Here is a 26,518-nt window from a genome sequence, read left to right as displayed (position 1 = left end):
AAAAAGCCGCTGCCAAACAGCTGTGGGGCGGACCACAGCCTCAGCTGCCCCCCGGTGGCCTCACCCTCTGCCCCCCACAAAGGAGGCAGATTCACAGCAGTCCTAGGGGGCTGCTAAGGGCCTATGGGCTTCTCTCAGGCAGCTGAAAGAAATGGGCCCCTCAGAAACCCCCTACGCTGGGCCAAAAGGCATCGGGGGCAGTATAAGGCATTTGATCAAACATCGAGCATTTCTGGTTCGAGGGCGCCAGCCCTGCCCACAACCTTTTTCATCACGAGCACTTTCCAAATCCCAGTGGTAGGAAAGTGTGCCTCTTGGTCGAGGAGGGACCTGTCTCTGGGTTCAATGTACAGTTGGCCAAAAAATCGTCTTTGGGGATGGGAAGCCTGGGAACAGACTGAGCCTCACTCCAGCTTCCTTTCCATGGGGCCACCCGGCTGCAAATCTGTCTGTCGGTCCCCTCCTGTTTCCAAACCCTCATCCCTCCTTGGGTGTGTCTCGCAGGAGGAAAGACACCAGCAGGTTTCTCCCACAGTCGGAGCGGCCCCTCGGCGCCTGCACTCACGGTCACGCACCAGTGGCAAAGTGACTCCTGTTCCCAGCACCCTCCCTACTACTGATGGGAAACAAGGGGGAGCAGCAAGGACTCTGAGGAGAATAAAAATAAAATGTCAAGCTGAGGGGACCCAGAGGCAGTCATCCACACGCTGTGAAAAGCTTTTGAAAAGCTTCTTTGGCTGACAGAGCAGTTCAGCCAGGAACACCTGGGCGGGTTCCAAGAGCTGAACCACAGGTGCTAGAGGAGGGAGCCAGGGGTCACTTGGGAGCGGCCTGGGCGAGCAGCCGGGGGAGGGAGGACGCGGTTTCAGTTCCCTGGGTCCCACGCGAGCTGGCCTCCTTACCTGTACTGTTTGGACCCAGCGATGAAGATCCGCTCCGAAAAGGTGGGGCTGAACTCTTGGCTGTTCTCACCTTGTGGGTAAAGGAAAAGAGGATGGACAAGCAGAAAGGAGGAAAGGGAGAGCAGGAACGGGGCACCGAGGAGAGAATCTTACAGACACCTTCTCGGGCCGCCGCTCCCCGGCTTCCCAGACCTCCTGCCCGCCGGCCCACCCCCTGCCAATGCCAGCCCACCCCCTGCCAATGCCAGCCCCTCTCACGGACTCTCGCCCCACCCTTCTGAACAAGAACAGAGGGCAATGCCGATCACAGGGGGCAGAAGGGCGCCCACCTCACGTCACTAACCGGGCTGTGTCTACAGAACACAGGCACATAGTAACGGCTCAGTGAGCATCGGCCGCCGCGCTCCTCTATGCACGTGTCTGCGCGTTAGGGCCATCGCGTCACCCGCTGCTTTAACCTGCATTCTCTCATCTCTCCTCAAAAACCAGTCAGAAGGGAGTGGAAGACAGGGGAAGGATGTGTATATGTGGGAAAATGCCACCAGTCTCCCCAGGCTGTACCCCAAGAAACCTCCTTGGAGGGCAGGGGGGAGAGAGGAGCACTTCTGGCCTCAGCCAGGCACCCGGGAGTTTCTCAGGCTCTGGTGGCAGCCACCGTGCCGAGCCATTTAGAAGTATCGTGAGTAGAAGCAGAGAGGACCGGACGAGCCCCACCCTGTACTGGCCTATGTCCCCTCGACTGGCCCAGCAGGCCGAAGAGCAGGTGTTCATTCTCTGGGGTGGGGCCACCTCAATGTGGAAGGTGGTGAAGGGCCTAGAGGCCCCAAAGGGGCTTTCCAGGAGACCTGGCCTTTCCTGTCTGGGGCCTCTCCAGAGACGCTCAAGGTCACAGCACAAGGCTAACGGCCTGCTTGACGATCCTGCCAAGAGCCCCAGGACCTGTGAAGCCTCCCGGCTTCCTCCCCGCTCTGGTCATGATGGACAAAGGTGTCCACACAGCACTCCTCCCTTCTGTGTTCCAGTCCCCGGCATGGGGATAGCTCCCACTTTGAATCATTGTTGGCTCACCCCCCCAGTTGTGTCTTGTGAAAATCTCCGAGAGCAGACACGCTGACCTCCCTCCCCCGTGCCCTGCCACTCTGCAGGCCCGCCCGCCGGCCCTCTGTCACCAGCCCCGGCCCGGGCCCTCACATTCGGCCTGGGCAATGATGGAGATGGCGGCCAGTCCTCCCTCGGAGCCTTCCTTGGCGGTGCCTTTGGTGATCACGTCGTTCAGGATGTCCCACTTCCCGCAGAACACGGGGCTCTTCTCCACAGCCTCGAGCTTGTTGACGGGGCCTTGCTTCTTCCCCATTGCCTGTGTCTTCTCCTTGGCTTTGGCGAGCTCCTTCTGCTGCCCGGCTGCCGAACCAGGAGCGCCCGGGCAGGCCATTTCCATCACTGCCATCTCCCAGGCTCACGCGCACCCTGAGGGACCAGATGCAGAACAGGCTGGGTTAGAGGAGAAAAGCAGGGGAGAGGCTTTGGCCTCTTTCTGCTTCATATATTTATCTTCCAAACACTCCAAGGGGCAAAGGAGTCGACCTTTCTTGTTCCATGAGGCTCTTGTTCCAAGAGCCCCCACCCTGGCTCCTACTAGCACACCGCCATAAGCGACTCCTCCACTCTGCCCAGTGAGGCAGAGTCCAGCCCACTTCCTCCGGGATGGCCTCGGCTCGGACATCTGCGTTTGTTCTTTCTTGCTTTTATAAATAATGGCCAAATCTCTTTCTGTTGTCTTTTTATGCCAAATTTTGCTCCCCTGGAACATGGTGGTGGATTCCATACTCCAAAACCACCAGTCACCTCGCTGACCCCGCACAAACCCTGCCTTCTTAGAGGACATGTCTACACCGGCCACAGTGGCTTTTCTCCAAATGGGAAAAACCAAGTTTTTGTTCCCTAGCAGGAGGTAGATACGTGTGTGTGTGTGTGTAGATTTATGTGTGGACATATGTACCTTCCACACACATATATGACATTTTACAAAGTCTACAAATCAGCATGCAAATGCCAGCACAACCATTTGGCTCCTTTCCCAGGATGCATCTGTCTGTGGCCTTCCAGAAGGAACTGACATGCTTCCTTTGGTAATGTCCATACTCATTTGCTGAAAACCTCTCCTAGGTATCAGTTTTCTTTCAGGCAACTCTGAAGACAAAGCACGGGGCTTCGCGTCTTTCTGGGCTCCAGCAGCCCTGTGTGTTCCCTGGGAGCCCCAGGGGAGAGTGAGCCCGGTGTTGAGACAATCTTGTGCCAACAGCACGCAGACTGGCACTGCCATGAAAGAGATCTGCGCCGATCTGGGATCACTACCGTGTGGGAACCTTCTGAAAGACTAGGACTGTGAGTTCCCAAAGCACAGGTCCCTCTGGGTCGGGACTTGCTTGCCACCGAGCCTGAGAAGGCACCACATTCAGACAGGTTTCTAATGAGCGCTCTCTGCCAGCTGCTGTAAAGCTGCCGCTAACAGATGGAGCCTCCCGGCCGGCCGGCAGCTCACTCATCCTAAACACAGCTCCATTGGCTCTTGGTGTGGAAAGGCGGGCGGTAGGCCGCTGGCCCTCTGCCCTGCGAGGCTAGAAGCTGACCTGGGACGGCGAAGGGCTGGGCATCTCCAGGCTGAAGCCCTCTTTCTACTGAGTCTGCGTCACTGTAACAGCCACGAAGCACGGAACCAGCTCAACTCAGGGAGTGGGGGGGGGGTAGGTGAGGCTGAGATGGGCTTGTCTGTCACTACGAATCTGGTCCTTCCATCTCTGCCTTCAAGGGTCCGCCGACTCGGAACTCAGAGCAGCTCCAGCTTTCAGCACAGACGCCCAGGCTCGGCCCTGAATGCCGGCCGCTGGGGAGGCGCGCGGGCGGCTTCGTTGTTACCTGATGACCCGGAGAAGACTAAGGGCTGTTCTGACTTCCAAGCGCCCACCTGTCTCAGCCTCTTATTTTTTTTTTTTTAACGACTGGGCAGAGGGAGAGAGAATCCTCGAGCAGACTCCCCGCTGAGCGCTGAATCAGACACGGGGCTCGATCTCAGGACCCTGAGATCAGGACCTGAGCTGAAATCAAGACTTGGCTGCGTAACCAACTGCACCACCCAGGCGCCCCGTCTCAGCCTCTTTGCCAGGGGAAAAGGGGTCTTGAAAACAAACCCCAAGCCCTGGGAACCTAACACTATTAAAGACGCACCGAAAGGGGCCTCGCTAGTGCTTTAATCTCTTTGTCACTGCAAGAAACTGATGCTAATTAGGTGGAGACTTGCCCAAGGTCACCCAGCCTTGTGCAGCACCGCAGGCCCAGGACCTAGAACCCCTAGCTCCAGGCTGTGCCGTCCCCTCCCCGAGTCTCCTGGGCTCCAGGCAAACACAAGGAGAAGTTCGTGGCCCTGTTTGGTCAGAAGGCTCCTGCGGGCAGGGGTGGTGCCCTCAGCATATAGCACAGGGGGGCAGGGATGAGATGATCGATGTTGGCTGATGGGGGTATCAGAGGATGACCTTCAGAGACAGGCTGATCCCGAGCACCAGGGATGAAGAGAAAGTCCCATCTGAGGAGTGAGAGAAAGGAGGCCAAGCTGTCAGTGGTGGCTGCAAGGGCACCCAGCTGTCTGAGCTCTAGCTGTGCTTTGATTCACACGGCCTGTCTCTGTCGGACAGGGCTCATCCTGAGCTAAAGCCCTCCAGAGAGGCTGGGGGGCTGCCCCTCACCCCCAGGAGCCATTCTGTTGCCTTGGCAGTGACCTGGGCCACTGGCCAGGGGCCCTGATCCCCCCACCACGAGCAGGCCGGGCTCCCCAGTCCCAGAGAAGCGGAGTCTGAGACAGCCGGGCTACGGGTCCCCTCTGCAGTTCCCTGATGACTCATCCAACAGCCTGGCAGGCAGAGGGGGAACAAGCAGGCCGTTGAGAAGCTAACCCAGCAGCTGGCAGCTGAACCTGTGAAGGGCACGGGAAAACAGGCTGACCCTCACCTCCCAGGGGCACAAAATCACAGTCTGGGAGCTGCACAGCTTCTCCTGTGCCACATGACCATGACTCAGACCCTCACTGATAGCCTCCAAGTTCAAGAAGCTATTCTCAGGATACTCTGGCCTGACAGCAGCTCTCCTACACATTCACACGTTTGCTCTCTCCCTCCTTCCCCACTTCTACCAGGATTCTGACCTACAAAAAATAGGTTCTGCATTAAGCCCGGGACTGCTGGCCAGGTAGCCGTTTTAGCCCTGGGCTTTGCCTCTGGCTTGTTGCCCCAGACCACTGCTCTGCAGCTTTGCCCCTTTTTTCTCCTGTAGCTTGTGGGGAGTGAAGACTGAGCCAGTTGCGTCTCTGCCTTTGAGGGCAAGTCAAAATCCTGACCCATTACTCAGTCTGGATGCTATTCCCAGCTCCACTCCGGCCTCAAATGCGTCCTGCTCCTCTGCTGTCAGAGCTGAAGATGTGGGCACTGGTAATAGCCAAACCCACTCAGCTCACCTACAAGGCCACGAAGCCAAAGGGGAAAGGAAAGGCGTGTTATTGATTCAGTATTCTTTTAGGGCCTGGTGCATGTACACTGCTCGTCTGTCTTCTATGGGGCCTCGATGACCCCTAGGAGAAGTCTGGGAGTACGAATGATTGGGACAATGCCAGAGAGACCCTTGGGCATATCTGTATGACATGCCTGCTGTGGGCAAGGCTCCTGGGTCCTGACACAAACTTGGCTCCCTCACCAGCTAGTAAAGCTCTTCTGTCCAAGTTGGGGAATTCTTTTCTTTTTCTTTTTCTTTTTTTTTAAGTAGACTCCATGCCCAGCGTGGTGCCCAATGTGGGGCTTGAATCCACAACCCTGAGATCAAGATCTGAGCTGAGATCAAGAGTCAGACGCTTAACCGACTGAGCCACCCAGGTGCCCCCAAGTTGGGGAGTTCTTAACATGGGTTCAAGGACAGCTTCAGGATGGTCTGTGAGCTGCAGAAACTTTATACAGTTTATATTTTTACAGGGAAGAGGTCCACAGCTTCCATTATATTTTCCAAGGGTCTGACATTCCCCAGAAGATTGCCGTAATCTCTTTAGAAGATCAAGGCCAGGGTTAAATGCCTGATTCTGGCACTGCTCTTCCATGCCAAAAAAGAGCTCAATAATGTAGCAGTTTCCTACCTGACTGCAAGTTAGAATAACCAGATGAGTTCTAAAATGCACTTGCCCTAGACCTACAGAATCAGTTCCTGGGCACTAGGCCCAGAATCTGTATTTTTGACAAGTTCTCTGGGTGATTCTGATGACAAGGGGCCGGACTACCATTTGACCCCTGGTCTATACTGTAAGGCTGCGTTGTCCAATATGGCAGCCACTAGCCATGTGTGGCTGTTTACATCAATTAAAATTAAGTAAAATTTAAAAATCAGTTCCTCAGTTACACTAGTTACCATACTGGAAAGCACAGATAGAGAACATTTCTATCACTGCAGGAAGTTCAATCAGACAGTTCTTGTTTAAGGCTATGATAGCAATGTTTTCTCTGACGGCAAAATTTCTGTTCCTAGGATTCTGCGACAGGACTGGAATTTAGGCTAAATGAATTGCCGATTAACCGGAAGGTACAAAAATATGTTTTATTTTGATCTTCAATGATGATAACCTTCATATTTCAGTTCCCTTTTTTAGTAAGTGCAGTAAAAACACCAGACTAGGAACCAGAAGATATGGGTTCTAGCCTTGGCAACTTTTTAAAAAAAAGCAGTGGGACCATTTTTGTCAAATGAAATCATAGCTCAACGCCCAATATATAAGAGAGCTAGAAGCAAGCAAATGATATGTAACTCCCATGAGACACAGCTGCTCTGCTGGAGAAGGTGGGCAGGAGCCTCACGTGCTCAGCTTCCCTTCATCCGCCAAGGATTTCTGTGGAAACCTAGGTCCTCTCTTCTAAGGAAGAGAGCTTGAAAACCAGTGGCCTAGGAAATCTTCTGAGGTTCCTTCTAGTTCCCCAAATGTAACCGATTTGTCAGGATCATCTGAGGGCAGGGTGACCAATTCAGAATGATCACTGTCGATATTCACTAAGCACCTACCATTATTGACCTCATTTTCAGATGTGAAGACTGAGGCTCGGAGAAGGTCAGGGGCCTGCCAGACCAGCCGCACAGTTACAAGTTGCAGGGGTGGGGCTGGACCCACGCGGCTGTCTCCAAGCCCGAATGCTCGACCTCGAGCAGGCCACTGAGATTCTTCCCTCGGCTGCTTCTGGCTTGTTCTGAGGACCGGATGAGGCCGATTACATGAAATGCCAGTCGGTTTGCCCGGCCCACAGAAGATGTTGAATGAAAGTTCATTCTCTTGCCCTTCACCTGCCTCATAAACGCCATCACCGAGACAAGGGGACTTCTCGGTGTTGGCGCCAGAGTCAAGGGGTTCAGCTGTAGCTAAGGCATTCAACACACTGAGCCTTCGGTCTCTGTATATAAAAGGCAAATAAAAAATCTTCGTTTTACAGGGTCATCTTGGAAATGTCCACTGAGGGATCAGGGCAGACCAGGGCAAATCCCTCTCATGACTATTTCATCTGGAAGTAAAAACTTGTCCTCCTCTGAATGCCCAGAGGGGACAAATAGCAGAAGTAGAATGACTCAACTTCCTTAATAAGATATTAGTTGAAAACCAATCTTATTCTGATGCTTCCTCTTTTAAGCCCGCAGCTTGCCTGGCCACTGGGCCACACTGGGCTGGCTTCTGCCTATCAAGAATGAGGGGCTGTGCAGGAAGGGGAACCAAGGTCAAGTGCCAGGCAGAGTGAGCTGGCCTGGCAAAAACAGCCATCTGGCCCGGCAGTTCTAGAGATCCTCATACACGCTCAGTCCTGGCTCCTCTCTCTGCCCTGCCTGCTCTCCCCAAACTCCCCCACCCCTGGCCTCTGTTCTGACCAGTTGGCTCCTCTCCCTTGCCCGAGCACAGCAGCAACGGGTAAGCCTCCGATTCCTTTCCTTTGCTCATCCTGTTCCTCTGGTAGAAAATGCCTTCTTCCTTTATTAATATCTATCCTTTATAACCTATCCCCTCAACGAAGCTCCTGCATTCACTGCACAATGTTCAGTGAGTGTCCCCTAAGTGCAGGGCCTGTACTAACCGGGATCGTTCATTCAACGTCTTCTGTGCGTTGGGCATGCGCAAGGTGCTTTATACACTTTGATGAACCTCACAGAAACCTCGCGAGGTGGGTGATATTATTCCCATTTTACAGATGAAGAAATTAAGGCTCTAGGAGCTAAGAGGCCTGCAGAAACAAATGAGGCCCAATGTACACAACCAGAGCATCGTCTACCATGGGATTCGAGCTAAAGCTTCCTGGCCCTCTCCCCGGGGACCTAAGGAGTCCCAGCTCCATTCTAGAATAAGAGCTTGTTGGCAGAGGCATCTAGAACATCAAGGACCTGAGCGGTATTACTACCCATGAGGCTATCACTGCTCCTATTTTGCCCACAGGAGCTGCCGCTGTTCGTACCGACTGCTTGGCCTGCGTAGGCCAAGAACTAAAGATGAAGGGTCTCCGGTAAAAGCTGAATCAGCAATAAACCGGTCAGACTTCTAGGTGGGTTACACCACCACCTGTTCCTGGGACGTTAGAATGTTTAACTTGATTAGTTTTAACAGGTCATTCCATTGTCTTAAAACAACAACAAACCCCCACATACAAGCACACACACAGAAACACAAATTCCAGGAAAGATGGCACTACCTTCACTGGGAGAGTCACTGGGGGATGATGTGCTATGGGAAGCAGAACAGTAAGCCAGAGAAGAAGCGGGATGCAAAAAACAATGGAAATTAAATTAATCCATGGGATAGGTGGGTTAATTTAATTAACCATTGAATGTAAAAAAAAAAAAAGTTTAAGCCGCCATAAAACATTAAGTTCTAGAAATAAGCAAGGAAGAAAGGTGGGAGGGTTGTTCAATGGGTAAAGAGTGACAAAAGCCTTGCCTTTTGGTGAAATTTACATATAAAACTATTTACACTTCATTAGAAAAAATCATAATTAAATATGAATGTTAAAATTTAAGAGTAACTAAATATAAGGATAATAATGCAGGGGCGCCTGGGTGGCTTGGCTGGTTGAGTGTCTGACTCTTGGTTTCAGCCCAGGTCATGATCTTGGGGTCGTGGTATCAAGCCCCACATCGGGGTCTCTGCGCTTGGTGCGGAGTCTGCTTGAGATTCTCTCCCTCTGCCCCTCCCCCTGCTCGCTCGTGCGCTCACTCTCTCTTTCCCTCTCAAATAAAATACATAAAATGTTAAAAAAAAGAGAATAGAAATACAATTCAGAGTTTCTAATCCAGAAGGCCCAACCCCCCCCCCCAAAACAACCCAGAAAACTTGGTCACTCTAACAAAAGGCAAGGAAAGAAGGAAAAAAGTAGCAAAGAAAAGGACACTAAGTATAAAACGAAAACAGAAGTGAAGCTGACAGAGGTAAGTCGAAGTATTAATGCAGCATTCATCACGAATCAATTAAGCCCACCTATGAAAAGCTAGACAGTCAGATAGGATTTTAAAAGATCCAGATAGATGCTTACTAAAAGAGACAAAATAAAATTATATAGAAAGACTGAAAATAGGGGCGTCTGGGTGGTGCAGTCGTTAAGCGTCTGCCTTTGGCTCAGGGCGTGATCCCGGCGTTATGGGATCGAGCCCCACATCAGGCTCCTCCGCTATGAGCCTGCTTCTTCCTCTCCCACTCCCCCTGCTTGTGTTCCCTCTCTCGCTGGCTGTCTCTCTCTCTGTCAAATAAATAAATAAAATCTTTAAAAAAAAAAAAAAAGACTGAAAATAAAGGATGAAAAGAGATATGCCAGACCAATACTTAAGCAAAGACACGTAATATTCCTATCAGACAAAATATTTAAGATGAAAGGATATAAATTATATGCACCCAATAAAGAGCCTCAAAATCCAAAGGCTGGTGGCAAGTTGAGGCTTCATGGATGAGTGAGGGCTCTGCTTTGGAGTGTCCCGTCCAATAGAACCGCAGGGTTTCATAACACAGCATTCCCTGAGCACGGGTTGGGTCTGCTGGGGGGTGGGCTCTGTGCTGTGTTGGGCGTACACTGAGGAAGAAGCCCCAGTCCCTGGAAGAGCTCATAGTCTACCACGGGAGGGAGACCAGTAGTCAGAAAATCACAATACAGCACGGTCACACGGCAACAGACAGACACACCCAGCAGACGCAACGGGAACACCTGGAGGGACAGGTGCTCAGCCTGGTGGGTGTCAGGAAAGGCTTCCTAAAGCCCTCGGGCTAAGTGTCAAGGGGGAGCAAAGACTGCCTGAGAAGGAGAAGGTATGCCAGGTGGAGGGAATGGCAAAGCCGAGGCACAGAGGCGAGTCCAGGAAGAGGCACAAATAGCCCCAAGCTGCTGGTGAGCAAAGCTTAGGTCACGCAGGGTTTTAATTCTTAGCAAGAGGGGTAGAATTCAGGGGTCGAGTTCCAGAGGGAGGAACCTACAGGGTAGGGGCAGATGGCGGACATGGGTAGTGACATGTAAACTGGGCCCTTGGGGCAGAACTCACACCCCCCTCCCCAGCCCAGGCTGACAATACCCCAAGCTACAGGCCTCTGGGAGCCTTGCTTCATTTTCTCCCCCAGGCAGAGAGGCTGAGTGAGCACTGGGACCTAGAGACACATTTGAGGAAGGAGGAAGGAGCAGTCCGAGCGAACGGAGGCGGAGGAATCTCCAAACCTGCCTGGCATGCCACCTCGAGGCCTGCTTCNCACGAGAGCATTCCTGCCTCAGCATTTCGCATTCAGAAGGATAGGAAATGCGAACGCACATCGATCATTAAAATCTTGCAGATCAATTTTAAAATAAAGACCCGTCATGCCCACAAAAATTGAGTCTCGCCAACGCCACAGGCCAAACTGCTAGGTAAGTGAAATGTGTGGAACGAAATCTCTGACTGTCCTCCAGCTGCCACCGCACGGCCGTCCGTGCTGGCTGGCCCCACACGCACAGACACTGCTGTCTGCGGGCCCCTTCAAACGTTCAAGGCAATCACCTCCTGTCTGTTCTACTGGCACAGGCCTCACCCACTTCCAGCTTCTCCCTGACCCCCTCCCATCCCAAGCTAATCTTAAAACATCATGTCCTTAAGATAACCTCAAGTTCAAAGACTTCTGTTGGCTATGCACTACTTATGGGCCCAGTATCAGCTCTGCGGTCCATAATCCGTCTGACCACTATTTCCCTAAAAACACAGGGTTTGGCTGTGGCCAGTCTGACATCTCCATGCCTGACTCGCTCGCTGCTCAGATCTGCAGGTCCCTGTGGGTGCCCTGTCTTGTGCAGGCCACCCTGCACGTCCTCTTGTCCTTTACCGCCAAGCTCGGACTTAGGCCTCCAGAAGTCCCTCCCAATGGCTTCACTGCACTGATGCCTCCTTTTCTTTTCTTTCTTTCTTTCTTTTTTTTAAGGATTTAATTTATTTATATATTTGAGAGCTAGAAAGCACATGAGCTGGAGGGAGAGGGAGCAGGAGAGAGGATTTAAAGCGGACTCTGCACTCAGCGCAGAGCCGACACGGGCCTCGATCTCACGACTGTGAGATCATGACTTGAGCTGAGACCAAGAGTCAGCTGCTTAACTGACTGAGCCACCCAGGCGCCCCTGAAGCCTTGACTTCTGACTGCCTGTGACACTGGCTCTCCTCACTCTCCTCACCCTCACCCTGGCCCTTAATCACACCACACCCCCCTTACTCCTCAAATGAAATCACACAGAGGAAAGAACTCTGGAAACAAGAAAGCATTATACCAAGAGGAGATTGCCATTTCTTGTGTGCACAACTCAGAACTGTGTCTAGGTAATGGAGCAAACAGAATTATGGAAAAAGACGCATCATTAGAGATGCTGTCTTTTCACAATAGTAAAAGCTGGAACAAAAATGTCTAATACAGGGGAGGATAATCATTAAATAAACCATGGTACAGCCATTAATAATGTTTACAAATAATTTTTAACTATGTGGAAAAACACTGATGGGACACAATATTAACAGAGCTAGATTCAGAATTCTATCTAAAGTATGATCCCACCTAGCCTGTGTCTGTATACTACACAGACCTTTATAGAAATGTACCCAGGGGGACCTGGGTGGCTCAGTCAGTTGAGCTTCTGACTCATGGTTTTGGCTGGGGTTGTGATCTCAGGGGGGTGGGACTGAGCCCATGTCAGGCTCAGCACTCAGCTCGAGTCTGCTTGTCCTCCTCCCTCCTCCTCTGCCCGCCCCCACCCTGTGTGCACGCTCTCTATCTAAAATAAATAAATAAATGAAATATTTTAAAAGGGGCGCCAGGGTGGCCCAGTTGGTTCAGCCTCTGCCTTCAGCTCAGGTCATGAGGTCAGGGTTCTAGGATCGAGCCCCACATTGGGCTCCTCACTCAGCGGGGAGTCTGCCTCTCTCTCCCCCTCTCAAATAAATAAAATCTTTTAAAAAATCTTAAAAAAAAAATAAAAATGCAGACACCTAGCACAGACAAGCAGCAATGGCTCACTCTTGGTGTTTTAATATTTTTTTATACTTTTCAAATTTTTCCATTTTTTTTCAGAGAGCATGTATTACTTTCTTCAGTTTACATTTTTAAACAGATAATGTTTCCAAGTGTTTAAAAAAAATACAGAAGGGATATACAGTGAGAAGTGTAAGGCCTTCTCATCCTTGCCTCATCCCTCTAAGGGGAGCCCAGTTACCTGTTACTTTTACAATGAAAACAAGCTATCACTAAAAAAAGGTCTCATGGTATGGGAATTGAAGAGGCATCTGGTTCATATTGTGAGTGGGGCTTAACAAATACGTGATAATAAATACCCCCTAACCCACCCTGCGAGCCTCACCAGCGTCTCTGTGGCTGGTCAGCGAGTTCCGGCGGCAGCGCTACTGAAACGGAAGGCTGGAGATGGGCAAGCCCGTCCCTCCTGGTTTTGGTTTTCATTTCTGTCTCTTTCTTGTTTCCCACTGGGGGCTGTGGGTTTTCTCAGTTATGACTCAAGAAGTAGGAAGGTGCTCAAAGATGGCCCTGTCAGTCGTCCTCAACTCTGAAGGCCACGGCGTCCTTGCTTTTCTTTGTAGTCACCGAGGCCACGGCCTGGGTGCTGGTGCTGGATGTAAGAAATGCTTGTGGGCACAAGCGGCTCCACAGAGAGTGGGACATACAGCGGAACTGGCCCTGAGACAAAGCCGCCGGCCCCTCCTTCCCCGCTTACGTCACGGGTGGGACCCGAGGGTTGGTCTGAATCTGGGCAACCTGAAGGAGGCAAGCTGTTCTGGCAAATCTCTCCTACTTCCTTTGCATAATATCTGACCCTGTTTCTTTTTTCTATCTGCATTTTGTTTTCAACCACAAAAGTAATACTTGTCCGCTGTAAAAATTTCAACCATACAAAGTGCTTAGAGAAAAAAAGAAGGAAGGAAGGGAGGAGGGAACAAAATAAAAAAACCCTAAAAAACAACAAAAAACCCACAACAGATTATGGACATTGTCCCACTTCAATGTGCCAAACAGTGTACCAGTTATTTGCTAGAAAGATGCTATCCTTGCCTTCAAGGTGCTTATAATCTAGTTGGGGAGAAGGGTCAGCTGCATAAATAAAGGGATCACAAAATGATCTCGGGATCAAAAGGGACTTTGGAGGTCATTTATTCCAACATATCACTTAATTATCCGGAGGATGGCCACCCAGCTACATAACAGGATGGCCCTGGAGTCCAAAGGTCTGACATGGAACTGCAGTCTCTGATACTCCGGTGGGTGACCAGCTGCAGATCACCTCCTCTGAGACTCAGATGTCTCATGTGTAAAACAGGGATGCTTGAACGGAAACAACAGGATTTTACAGGACAACTAAATGCAAGGAGCCATCTTTAAATGCCCAATACAGTGCCTGGAACACAGTGGGTGCTCTGTAAATGTTAGCAAAACCTCCAATGAGAAGGCAGCTCATACAAGATGAGCCGTCCTTTCTGGGACTGGAAGTACCAGTTGTTTGAAAGTCTTTGCGGAGCTGAAATCCACCTCGCAGAGCCTCTAGCCAGCAGCCCTAGTGTCAGGAGGAAAGTCTGGAACAGCTGCTGTCAAAGAAGAAGGGGAGAATCCCAAGACCAGAAGGGTAGAAGCAGTCAGCAAGGCAAGGCCAGCCTATGAGGGGAATGTTCTTTGAAGTGCGTTCTGCACGTGCTGTCCAGCCTCTCCCTCTGCTGGCAGTGCCCAGCTCCGAATGGACTGAGGAACGAACTGCTGGCACATGATAAACCAGGACCCAGAATTCCTTGACAGCTCAAGTTTTCAACAATCTGCTGCTGTGTATATACATGTTAATTACATGTCAGTGTCAATAATAATAAAAATAATGCCAGCTATTATTGCTTGCTACATATTAGGCAATGCATGCATTGTTTCTTGGACCCTCCCAGGAACTCTGTGAGCGGGGCACTAATATTGTTCCTTTTACACAGAGGAAGAAACTGAGGCTCAGGAGCTCAAATAATTAGTCTGACTCGCTACTCTGCAAGGAATCGGCAGAAGCTGGATTTGTGCACAGGGTTCTTTTGTCAAAGTACATATTCTTAACCATAATACTCTATTTTCACGGGATCTAAAGTTTTAAAAATTGAGACCCAAATGCAGAAGCTGCCACAAGCCAAAGGTTTGTTAGTGAGAAACTCAGGGACTGACCCAGGAGGAAGCATCTCAATTAGGGAGCATAAACATAGCCAGCCCATGTTCTGGAGAAAAGCAACTTTAAAAATGGCAATGGGAAGCAAAGACTCCAAGCTGGACACGTGGCAGGCCCATGTTCCTTTAGCCTACCCATGCCCAGCGTGGGTATCAGGTCACGCACACTTGGGCCCATCGCAAGGACCAATTCTATGACAAAGTTCAAATGTGCCATGCATTTTAGAAGGCCTGGCTCCAGGTTATTTTACTGTGGGTTTTTTGTTGTTGTTGTTGTTGTTGTTTGTTTAATAGCAAAACCCCAAGCATCAGCTAGTTATCATCACAAATATGGTCGGTACTTTGTCTCCAGGCCCCTGATAAAGGTATTGCATAAGCTTTAAAAGAAAAGTGTTATAATGGCATTTTCAATTCAACTTTTGAATCCTTTGCATGAGGAGAGCCAATAGCATACAGAAGACACCACTGGGACATCACTGATCCACACAGTTATGGAATTGGTACGCAGGAGAATGGCGGGGGGTAGTAGTAGTGAGGAAAGAAAAAACCCCAAACAACATATGCATGCCTCATTTTATACAATAACCAGCAGGGAATTTTTAATGTGTGTTATGTCAAAAAAAAATTCAAGTGTGTTTGGTGGGGTACTTTGTGTCATTAAACATCTTGATTAAGCGGGGCTACAGTGTATACCATTTGGTGATGATTAATTTCCAAAGATTAGAGTGCCACCGACTGCCCCGGACGCTAAAATCATGCCAAACACGATCAGTTTTCGTTTGATGAGTCAAAATGCACTTCTGGATCTTGTCAAGCCTTGAGGTCATCATTACAAGCAACATTTGGTTGTGAAAAACAGTTCTCCTTATTTAACCTCCTGAACTGGATTCTGAGCAAGGAGCAGTTCCCTGGGCTATGGCTAATCCCACTGAAACACAGCCCCTGCCCTCCTCTCTCGGTTTGTAACTCTGTTTTCCCAGGTGGGACTGGCTTCAAGCAGGGTCTACCTGTGCTCAGAGCAGATGGAGAGAGGCAGGTTCAGCCTCCCTGGAAGGGAGGAGGCTTCAAGTTCATTGTAGTTACTGGTGACTGGTTTTGAAATTGAGGAACTAGTTTGAGGAACTTCAGAATAAACAAGAAACCCAAACAACTCGGCTTTCCACAGAAGACTTCCAGCGCACGGGGGTAAATGGAAGGGAGCACACGGTCCAGCTCTGCTTTTTGGCAGCGGAACCCTGATCATGGCCTCATTTCAGATGCAGCCCTACACACCCTTTGACAGACTGACCTGAATGACAACTTGAGGACGTGAGCAGCAAAGGTGACTTTGACACGTCCCTTTATAATACAGGGTCACACTCTTGCCCTCCTTCGGGAAGGGAAGAAAGGCTTGGGGCCTGTGGTATAACAGGGAATATTCAGAGGCTCTCAGAGTATTCCTTGGTCAAGGAGGGGAAACCATGAATAGGCTGTGGCTCTTTCAGCCTCTTTCAGGCCAGCAGGGCCCAGAAGGAGGAATGTGGATGCTAGTCTTATGCTTTCGCTGGACCACAAATCCTTAGCCAGCGGTTCCCACGCTCCAGGTGCTGTGCTGGCCAGAAGATGCCATGGTGACCAAGACAGACAAGGTCCTTGCTCTCACGAGGCTATCACCACTATAACCCTGGAGAGGCTTTTCTGGAATGCTGAACTTAGTTACGAAGAAGCACCAACATGGGTCAGGCTTTGAGTCATTTGCCTACAAACCTGTGTCAGAGTGGTGCCAAGCACATGGGATTTGTCATCGTGTCACCGCCTTCTCTACTCCAGCCTGGAAGGTTAGGCTAAGTCAGCCCTATCTTTTATAGCTGGCTACCTGTTTTCTGCTCTGAATGAACTATGTGTGAGCACACATTTCTCCTGACAGTGCCTTCACCTCTGTAAATGCGATCCTTTCCTCCCAGACTGCTGAAGTTTCCGGATTGTTCTCAAGCTCCTTTTCCAAGCTGACAGATCCCACCCAGGTACCTGCAGCATGGGAGGGGGAGCTCCTCCCCTCTGAGGAACTCTTGTGTGTGACAGCGCTGGGTCAAGTTGGACAAGGAGGACCACTGGGCCACGATACCTTCCTGGCTCCTCTCCAGCCCCCACAGTCGTGGTTCACGATTTAGCACCTGCAGTATCTGTCCTCCCCCCTGCCACAGCAAGCTCCTTGAGGGTAGCATCTCTGTTATCCTCGTTTTCGTATTCTAGCACCTGCTAGAGCCTGCCATATGCCACATTCTTGGCAAAGGCTCACTGAAAGGATGACTGATACACTCCTGAAGAATATACTAGTGTCCTGGCTCTCAGAGTCTGGCTGGTCTGGCATCTGAGTGTCCAGACTGTCCATTCACCTGGTGAGCAGGAGCGGGCAGAGCGTGGTGACCAGGGGTGGCTGTATTCTGACTGCACCCGAGCAAGAAGGTGTCATGCAAGCTGGCTACTGAGCCGCCCTGGTCCCCTTTCCTAAATGCTGACCTTGACACCCAATTATTTCCAATTCTTTGAGAAGATGACCCTTCTGTGCTGGACAATATCCATCAGGGCTCCAATGTCCACATATATGCTCGACGGGAGGTGGCACACAAATCTCCACCTTTTACATTTATCTCTGTAAAGCTATTCCTGCCTCTCGAAGTACAGCATGTGCCAGCAGTACAGTCCCAACGGTAAGCTGGGACTACTGAGCATGGGCTCAAGGAGACTGCTTCATCCAACTAACTTCTTGGGCCAAAGCAGTCCATTTCTAATCTTAATTGGTAATAGCATCCTCACTTGAGGTTGGCTAAGGCCCTCTTTCCTCCTAAACCTCCCAGTCATCCCTAGTATTGACCAGTATTGACTAATTCTGGCCCCAGTAAAAGGAAATGTTAATTGAGAGCAGAAGGTGGGTGGTGAATCTCAGCTACAACAGCTCTTTGCACTTCTAGGGGCCACCGTCCAGATACGACATCATGCTTTGCCCACAAGGAAGAGCTTCTTCACTGCGAGTTGCTGGATGAATCCTGTTGGAATGACCCCTGACTACTCTGGTTTTTCTGGGCACCTGCATGCCATGGGCAACATGTCTCGTCTTCACAGTGGAAAGATGCAGAGGAGTTTCTTGGTGCCCAGTGGGTTTGTACCCTCACGGTCAATCATGAATAGTATCTGAACGCCCACTCTGGGCAAGACACTGCTTGGGGAGGTAGGTAGGATGCCCTAAAGGTGCACGCAACCTTTGAGACTTCCGGGTAACCGTGCCCAGAATTATATTTTCTTATCAACTTTGACCTCCTTTTGGTGACACAAACTCATGGTATAAGAGAGTGTCAAGTGATTAGCTTTCTGTTTACTTTTTCTTAGGCCCAGAGCAGCTGCTCTGACTCCACCCTTCCCAGGTCTGGCACCGCTTTGCAGAAAGACTGACAGGGATGGGGTCAAGGTGGGGGAACAAAGAAGGAACTAGTTAACAGATCCAATTCCTCCTCCAGGAGTAGTTCCCTTGTTCAGTGGCAAACCAGCACAGTAAAAAGAGCCCGGACTTCAGTTCAGATTCTGCCATTAAGCAGCTGTGTGGCCTTGGGCAACTCACTCGTCTTCCCTGGGCCACCATTTTCTCTTCTGTAAAACAGGGGAGAATGTGAATGGTGAGGATCATCTCCAGGCTGTAATTCTAATAGCTCTTTCTTGGCAGAGTGGTTAAGGCCTAAAGGTCACTTAGCCACGCTTGCCTGAAATGATGGCTGGCTAGCTCAGATTGATGGGGTATTCCTCTGGGGCCGAGGGGGGCTCTGTGACCACTTGCAAGGCAATGCTTGTTCTTCCCCTGAGGCTTCAATAAAATCAAGCCCACATTGTGGGTGACCCTGGACATTGCCTACAGATGTCCCTGGCCATTAGCTGTCAAGCTCAACAATAACTACACGGGTCTAGAACCGACAGTTATGAGCAGACTCTTTGTCTTGGTGGACGCCTGGTCATGGCCTTAGTGGGAAGAGGGTAAGCAGAAGCCATAGCAACCAGAAACTGGGGGGCAGGGATGGCTCAGGACTTTCTTCTGCTGCTTCTTTCTGAGTCCAAACACCAGTCCTGGATGTGTAGAAAACTGAAGTGGTGGCGGGCTTGGAATGACAGTAAAATGACAGTTTCCTGAAATCCTGGATTTAATCTAGCCTTTCCAATCATCAGAACTCTTCACAGCCTTCCAACTCAGGTGGCAAAAAGAAAGGCAGGTAGAAAAGGGTTCCCCAAAAGGTCTTTCACACCAAAGCACGGTTTGCTCTCTCTGCTCTTTGCCAAGGGGTTTCCCAGCTCCCCGGAGCCAAAGCTCCCCTCCTGCTTCTTTGCTGACTGTCACTGGAAGCGGGCCATTTTCCACCCTCAAGGTGGTTGGACTCAGGAGTGCAGTGACACTGCTGATCTGGGCTCTGTGCCTTGTTCACATGACACCCCCCACCCCCCCCAGCCAGGGGATCCATCTCTCTGTTGGTTGGCAAGCCTTGGGAGCCTCGCATTTGTTTCCTTAGCCCTGCCTCCAAAGCCCTTCGCCTGAAATGAAAGTGATCTTTGGCAGAGGGCTTCTATTTTTTTTTTTAAGTTTATTTATTTATTTAGTAATCTCTAACCCCACCATGGGGCTCAAACTCACGACCCCCAGATCCAGAGTCACCTGCTCTTCCGACTGAGCCAGCCAGGCGCCCTGTGGCAGAGGGCTTCTTGACAAGATCTGCTCAAGACTTCCTCTGCAGTTGTGCTGGGGAATAAGTCGCCTGTCACCTACACCCCTGCACGGGTGACTCACCTTCTAGAGAAAGTGCTCTGCTCACCTAAGCAAAGCTGCGTGGAAAATGACTAAGGCACCTATCAAATGCATTCTGTGAGGCCGATCAGTGAGTGAGCTGGGTCCAGACACTCTGCGTCTCACCTCCAGCCTGAAGTCAAGTGTGGAGCTGCCACTCCAGGCCTGCTGGTTTCATTTTCATCTGAACCGAGCTCCACAAGAGGCTTGACATCCGGTGATCTATTTTTTCTAAAAACTAGGTTCACTTTAGAAATGACTCTCTGGCCATGAAGACAGCTTCCCCAAGAGAAAACAAAATGTTATTTAAAGGGAACGTCAGCCTGGTGGTGGGAGCCTATATTTTTGTTTTGTATTAAGAGAAGGAAAAAGGAATTTAAAATGTAGTGTGAAACTTTTTTTCCTTGGGTGATTTAAAGGAAGATCTGTAAGTCTCTGACTAGGCCCCCAGATATGGGAAGAGTAATAAGTTGACAAAGACATATTTGTAAGGGGGAAAGGATGGTGAGCTGGGGGTGTCACGCAGTGGGGAGAACCTTACCCCACGGAACCAAATCTTCCAAAATCTTCCTCTGAGTCCCTCAACAAAGAACAAGTCCTTGCTGACTTATATTCTATACAGTATTTTCCTATTTTTCATCTCCAGAGCTAAAGCTGGGACCCGCTTCACCACATGGGGGCGGGGAGTGGGGTGGGCAGAAGGGAGTCCTAGGAAGGGCCAGCCCAGCTTCTGGCTCAGAGTCACCCTTGGAAGGCCAAGGGTGACCTGGGTTTAGGATCACCAGCTCTGATCGGGCACAGCTTGGGCCTCTGTTAGCTCCTTTGGAAGGTGGTGAGGGCAGTATTTAGTATAAGACAGGGAGAATGTGACAGCGAACCCCTAGCAGAAGAAACATCGCCCAGAGGTCCTACTGAGAAAATGACTCTGCCCTGTCAGGCAGTCTGACCCTTCCTGACATCATCGTACAGAAACAAGGCAACGAGGACCGCTGCTATTACTACCACGACCACCACCACCACCGTCATTTACGGGAGTCATGTTCTGTGGCTTTTTATATGCCAGGCACTGAGCCCAGCACTTTACATATATTCTCTTATTTTCTACTCAAAACAACCCCAGGAAGCATTTCTGATCCCATTTACAGATGAGGCACCCGATGCCGAGGGAAGTGAAGTGATTTGCCTGAGTCACACAGGCCGACAGCAGCAGACCTGGACCTGACCCAGGTCTGTCTGACTTGACAGCCTAAACCCCCACATTTGACACTGGAGACACCGCAGACTTGCTCTATTGCTCCATTGCTCCAGCCCAATCACTTGACCGCTCTGCCTTAATTGCTGCATCTGTAAAACGAAGATAAGCAGACTGGGCCAGAGGCTGTGCTCTTCATCTTTCAGCCTTTTATTAATAAGTAATTATGAATAACCAGCCCCCGTTAATAACTGTTAGCAATAATTACTAATATTAATACTCGTTAGCATAAATAGATAAATAAAGCAGCCACCCTGGTTTAGTTACATTCAAAATTGGCATGTTTTGGGTGAAGAAAAAAACCCAATTTATCCCCTCTTCTGCCCTTTGGCCCTGCCTTTCTTGACACTAGTGTTCTAAGAAAATACCCCCCCAAAATGCCTACAGAGTACCATTACTCTTGATGCCATATAATTTTAAGGGATTTCTCTCAGGAGGATAAGGGGTTAAAGGACGTAAAACAGCAAGCCAGGAAGAGGATCTTTGAAACTAGAATACAAAGAAGGGCGCACAGATCACTCAGGAAAAATGACTTTTCTCTGTAGTGTCCCTCAGGTAAATAAGACAAGCCGAGAACCAAAGGCGCCACACCCAACGTACTTCCATCTCACTCGGCTCAACTGAAATGTTCTACTACCCCATCTGCCCTAAGTTTAGCCTTCTATTTCTAATCTACTGCTTTCAACATTTCAGTCAGCATCACCAGGTCCATGCAAAGCCTTCACACGTGCGTCACTTCAAACGCTCACCCCACCCCTTGAGGATGCTCGGCCCCCACTCCTTTCCCTTCCTCCGGCTTCGTGGGCAGAGCCCAGAGGGCCTGGCTTATCCTTCCAGTTCCCCAAATCCTCTGACAGGGAATTGTCTCCCTTCCCGCCAATTTCACCCCGGTGCCATCAAAAGTGCCCATAATGCTCAGATGTTTCCAGTTTAACTGAAATACTAAAATGGGGCAAACAGGAAGCATCAGACACAACTGCGGTAGTGACTTATTAATCACGAAAGCAGAATTTTAGTTGCATTTTAACCTTTTGCCAGGAAAAAAAAAAACCCAGCTTTGAGATGATGGAAGCCATTGGTACAAACATGCTGCCTATGTGAGTATCAAGCTGACTTATACTTTTAATTCAGGACTGACTTTGGTTCTACAATTTCTTAACTCTCCTCCCAGAAAGAGCATCTGTCCGGCCAACCAACGTGAATCTGTCAGCTCTTCATCAAGGCAGGCAGACCTGTTAGAAAAGCTCATGTGCTGTCCACTGAGACAGGAAAAAAAATAGGAAATTCAAAGTGACTTCACCGGCCAAAGTGATAGAACGCTCTTAAGAGGGTGCCAACAACGAAGAAAACAAGCCTGGCTGAAGCTTTGCCCTTCCCATCTCTACACATCTCTCACCAGACCTTGGCCAGGAGGAACTGTTACCATGAACCAAAAAAAAGATCACAACAGTGGCCTGGAGTTGGACAACCAATCAGGGCAAGCCTGCTTCTCAACATTAAATGATATACAAACACTCCAGGCAGATGACAAAGGAGTCAGTGTTCAACAGGAGAACCAAAATGAGGAACCAAACCTCCATCTGTTGAGGCGAAACGGCCAACCAGACATTTTTGTTTAATAGATGAAGGCTCATTTGGCAGGGTCTCTGTCTGTGGTGCCGCTCCCACAAACCCTAACAGACAATACCAGGAGCAAAAAACCCCCTTCAGAACTGCTCCTTATAATCTCTATAATCTGAAAACAGGCAGAAGGTGACCTGAAGCTTGGCAGCTTATTGCTGTCTGATTTTACAAAAGTGTTGGAACACACACCTGGGTACGTATTTCTAAAATTAAAGTCGCAGACGATAACTTTTATTTTGAGACCTTCTGAGAAATTCACCACACCCTTCGAATTAAATGAGGATGTCTTAAAGGTGTCAGAGGTCTGGCATCACTGCACCCAAGGAACTGACTTTGACATCACTTGAAAAACACCAAGAGTAAATCCAAATACATCGTAAGCATGACAAGCACCTGTCCTCTCATGGTGAGAGCAAAAATACCACACCAAACTTCTCCCTTCTTCTTGCAGCGAAGTTCCATCGCGTGGTCCTGGTCCAGGGGGAGGAACCTGCTTAAGATTCCAGTGGCCCGGGCTCCTCACCCTGAGTGCTAGCTATGAGGTGTCAGGCAAGATGAACAGTAACCCCCCCACCTGTCTCAGGTACCTCACCTATAAAATAGGACAATACTGCCTATGTCTTCACCCAGATATCTGGAGGAAAAAGGAGGTTACAGGTATGAAGATATAGAGTAAAAAAAAAAAAATCACTAATGTTAAGATACTATCTCCCTCTAATCTTCAGACAGACCATGTTTCTAGTCAAGGGGTTTTCAACATTTTTCCTGGAATGAACTTCAGACTGCTGTTTTGTACTGGGCCCCACTTCTCATCATTTAATTTCACTTGCTTTTAGATTCCTTAATCAAGTCACCGGTGTTCACTATCTCCAGTCAACAAAAATAATTCTGCCATTTACACCACTGATTTCTGTACATTTTCCCCATTCATCCTCTTCTCCCCACACTGCTTCCCCCGTGCACCTTTTAAGACCGAAGGCAATATTTAAAACTCTAATTAGGAGGGAAGCGCTTTTTCTGAAGTTACCCAGCACCAAGGAGGCTTCTGGGCAGGTGGGACTCTGCACTGTGCAAGAGGCCTCTTTCTGCCTGGTGCCCCGTGGGCTTCCAAGATGGGAATATTATATCGGAGCCCAAGGATAAAGTCCTGAGTGAAGCGGACAGAAGGATTACAAAAGGGTCAGGGTAAGAAAGAGGATGCGGAGAGTGGCCAGCACTGCCCCGCTGGCTGCCAAGGGCAGGCTCCGCTCCTTCTCCCCGCCTCGGGGTGTGACCAGAGAACTTCCCAAGGGAAGGCCGAGGGTTTCACTGCCAGGGCAGGTGGGAAAGCGCACAGACCCGGAGTGCCTGTGCATTGGCCACCTTCCGTCCCGAGCCGAGGCGAGCTCCCAACCTGGGGGCACCCCGGGAGAGGAGCAGGAGGAGCGGGCTTAGCGGCGGGGCAGCTGAGAGCGGCGGAAGGGAGTGTTGGGGAAGGGGAAGCAGAGCGCCCCTCCGCGCGCTCTGGGCGCGTGTGCGGCCTGCGGGGGTGCGAGGCAAGCACGGCGTGCGACCGTGGCCCTGGCAGCGTGGTGGGAAGCGAGCGCTCGCGGCCCGCCGCCGAGGGCCCCCGCGCGAGCGGATCTGACCCGCCGCGCCGCCGACCCCCACCATTCCGGGCGGCCGGCCAGGCCGCAGGCCGACTCCGGCCTGAGGGGCCACTCATCCCCGCGGCTCCCGCAGCGCCCCGCTCCGGACCCCGGAGTCCCGCCCAGTCACCTACCGGCTGAGCGCCGATCTCCCCAACCAGCGAGTGTCGCGCTCCCCTCGCCCGCGCTCTCCCGCCGCCGGCCGCCGACCGCTGGGCTCCGGGACTACGGTCGCCCCGCCCCGGCCTCGAGCCCCGCCCCCTCACCGCCTTCCCGGCCGCCCCCGGGGCCACGCCTCCCCCGGCGGCTGCAGATTTGCCTCGCTTCGCGCCTCCTTGCTCTGGCCGCACCTCGACCCTTGGCCCCGCCCACTCCTCCACTCTAACCAATGAGCCGGCGCGTCCCGGCTAGTCCCGTCGTACAGCCCCTAGCAAAGATTGGCTAGGAAGGCCTCGTTTCCAGAAATGGGCACTATTTCCGGACAGTGTTTATAGAGCAGAGATTGCTAGGCGGACAGATTGACAAAAGGCGGAGGCGGCCGGGGTGTTGGTATAACTACACATGCGCATTGGGCTTTTGGCAGTCTTTTTACGGGTTGCGTGCTTCTGGAGGTTACGGGAAGGAAGGGCGAGTGTGCGCATGCGTGGGCTCCCCCCAGCCTTGGACTCAGGTTACCTTGGAGACGGCGAGGCGCTCTCCCTCCTGAGTCTGGTTCTGCTTCCTCTTTGCACTTAGCCCTGGCTGGCGGCTGAGGAAGGTGGGGCGTGGCGTGTTGAGGCGGGGTGTGTAGGGGGGGTTGTTAGAAACACTTTTATTGAGCACTTACTGTGTGCCCGGCGCTGTAGAGTTCCCGAGGACGAGTAAGACAGGTTCTGGCACCTTCCCTTGAGAAGACTGGGGAGCCTTGGGCCTAATGGGTCAGACCTGTATGTTGAAACCCAGGTCTGATGAGAGAGCTTGCGGATGGCTTGGTGCAACCCCCTAGTTCAGCCAGAGAAGCAACGTGGTAGGAGCGCTGCACGAAGCATCTCCCAGCTGGGTTTCCAGGTTACAGGGCCAGAGAGAAGACTGGAACTTTAGCTATGCGAGAAAAGGGACCTGGAATTTGAATATGCTCCAGGGTGTCACCAGTGCTTCTTTCCGACTGGGGGAGTGGGGGAGTGGTCAGGGAGTAGGGCTATTTTTTTCTTTTCTAACTTTTGCGTATCTGTAGTTTTCAGTGTGTCCACAGTAAGCTTGTAGTTTATTTGTAATAAAAAATTACAAACTTTTAAAAAGTCTGCAGAGTAAAAGGCCCTTACCTGGGCATGCCGCCCCCGGTCAGCGGTCCACAGCAGGCAGGTCTGGGAACTGGCTCTAGAGGTGGGGGGAGGCAGGCCCCATCCCGGGTTGTCTTGGGAAGTAAGGGTCATCCCATCTCTGGAAGTGTTAGAGCAAAGACCTGCTCAGGAGCTCTCCTTTTCAGACCCGCTGTGGTAGCTCAAAGCCTATTTTTGGAGATCTCTGTTGTTGGGGGGGGGAGGAGGAAAGACCATTTATTTAGTCAGGGGTCGAAAACTCACAACCTAAGGGCCTCACCCACACACTCAGGCCACAGATATGTTTTGTTTGGCTGGTTGAATGCGTTGTGTTTTTTTTTTTGTTTTTTTTGTTTTTTTTGTTTTTTTTAATTTGAATGCCTTAGAGCAGGGCTGCAGCTCCTCCAAGCCTCTGCCCGTGTTGGCTTATACCCAGCCACTTAGCTTCTGTCATCCGTCTGGGCCCTGAAGCATTGGAAGTCGTGGTCCTCATAATGCCCTGCCTTGGAGCTGGATAGTCTCTCAGGTGTAACTGGCTCTGCCACTGACCTGGAGATGGTGGGCAAGAAGAAAGCTGGGGCCCCTAAAACTCCTTCTAGCCCCAGAGGTTTTCATGTCAGTCACTCCGGGAGAGGTGGAGCGTGGTCAGATGGAGGTTTACAGGTTGGTATCAGTAAGCCTGCATCCTCGGCTTGCCTCTCCCACCACCTGTTTGCCTCTGGGCACAGCACTTCTCAGGAAAGACGTGGGCCCCGGGCCCAGAGTCTGCAGACGCTCCCTGGCTTGCCATCATTCCTTTAAGACACCCAATGCCCACGTACTTTACCCAGCTTCCTCCTTGACACTTCTTTGGTTTTGGGTCCCCTGCATGCATCCACCACCCCATCCAGATGATCTGACTTTAAATCTATCCACTAACACTAATGTGTGTTAGTGGGAGAGAGTGACGTGGTGACCCAAAGCTGCAACTTGCAAGGAGGAATTTCACATCAGGTTGCAGCAGAGGAACAAACCCCTATAGACCCGTGAGAAAGGCTTTGGGGACAAGTGGGTAGTTCGTGGTTTCAGCTACCTTTCTCAGGCCTTTCCAAGCCCAGCTGTGTGTGGGGAGGTGTGAGGTGAAACACGACACAATTCCCACTCCCAGTGAGCACCGTGGAATCTCTGAGCCTTGAGATGCTTGCACCTCCTGGAAGGAGAGCTTCGGGGCAAAATTACTTCCTCCCAGTCCAGCCAGTTAAGTCACGATAACCTGGAAAGGCTTCTAGCCTTGAGTCAC

General features: G+C 50.8%; 1 protein-coding gene and 1 long non-coding RNA gene across 6 annotated transcripts in view; one reads left to right on the top strand and one right to left on the bottom strand.

Moving 5' to 3' along the window:
- MAP3K14 (mitogen-activated protein kinase kinase kinase 14) overlaps positions 1-24,190 on the bottom strand; it is a 43,147-nt gene extending 18,957 nt beyond the window's left edge. Inside the window, exons 1-3 of one of the 3 annotated variants that reach the window (XM_040640466.1) lie at positions 24,076-24,190; positions 2,094-2,369; positions 903-972 (exon numbers count right to left, since the gene is read on the bottom strand). In XM_040640466.1, coding sequence (XP_040496400.1) covers positions 903-972; positions 2,094-2,349 — 326 coding nt within the window. In that variant the 5' untranslated portion in view covers positions 2,350-2,369; positions 24,076-24,190. Of the gene's footprint in view, positions 1-902; positions 973-1,231; positions 2,025-2,093; positions 2,370-24,075 lie in introns of those variants that run through there. The other 2 variants (XM_040640468.1, XM_040640469.1) reach the window with 2 other exon arrangements.
- On the top strand, positions 14,759-24,069 carry LOC103665604. 3 transcript variants are annotated; one of them, XR_005837360.1, is made up of 4 exons: positions 14,759-15,958; positions 16,221-17,327; positions 17,589-17,845; positions 21,862-24,069. It is a non-coding gene; the product is annotated as an uncharacterized LOC103665604 (long non-coding RNA). The 3 variants fall into 3 exon arrangements; XR_005837359.1 differs by lacking the exon at positions 21,862-24,069 and having other exon boundaries at positions 14,900-15,958; positions 17,589-19,824; XR_005837361.1 differs by lacking the exon at positions 21,862-24,069 and having other exon boundaries at positions 14,915-15,958; positions 16,221-17,015; positions 17,589-19,824.
- Positions 24,191-26,518: the final 2,328 nt, after the last annotated feature.

The sequence above is a fragment of the Ursus maritimus genome, unplaced genomic scaffold, assembly GCF_017311325.1.
Source record: "Ursus maritimus isolate PB19 unplaced genomic scaffold, ASM1731132v1 scaffold_24, whole genome shotgun sequence".
NCBI lineage: Eukaryota > Metazoa > Chordata > Mammalia > Carnivora > Ursidae > Ursus > Ursus maritimus.
The sequence above is the reverse complement of the archived record's forward strand: the minus strand, read 5'-3'. Positions and strand labels throughout refer to the sequence as shown.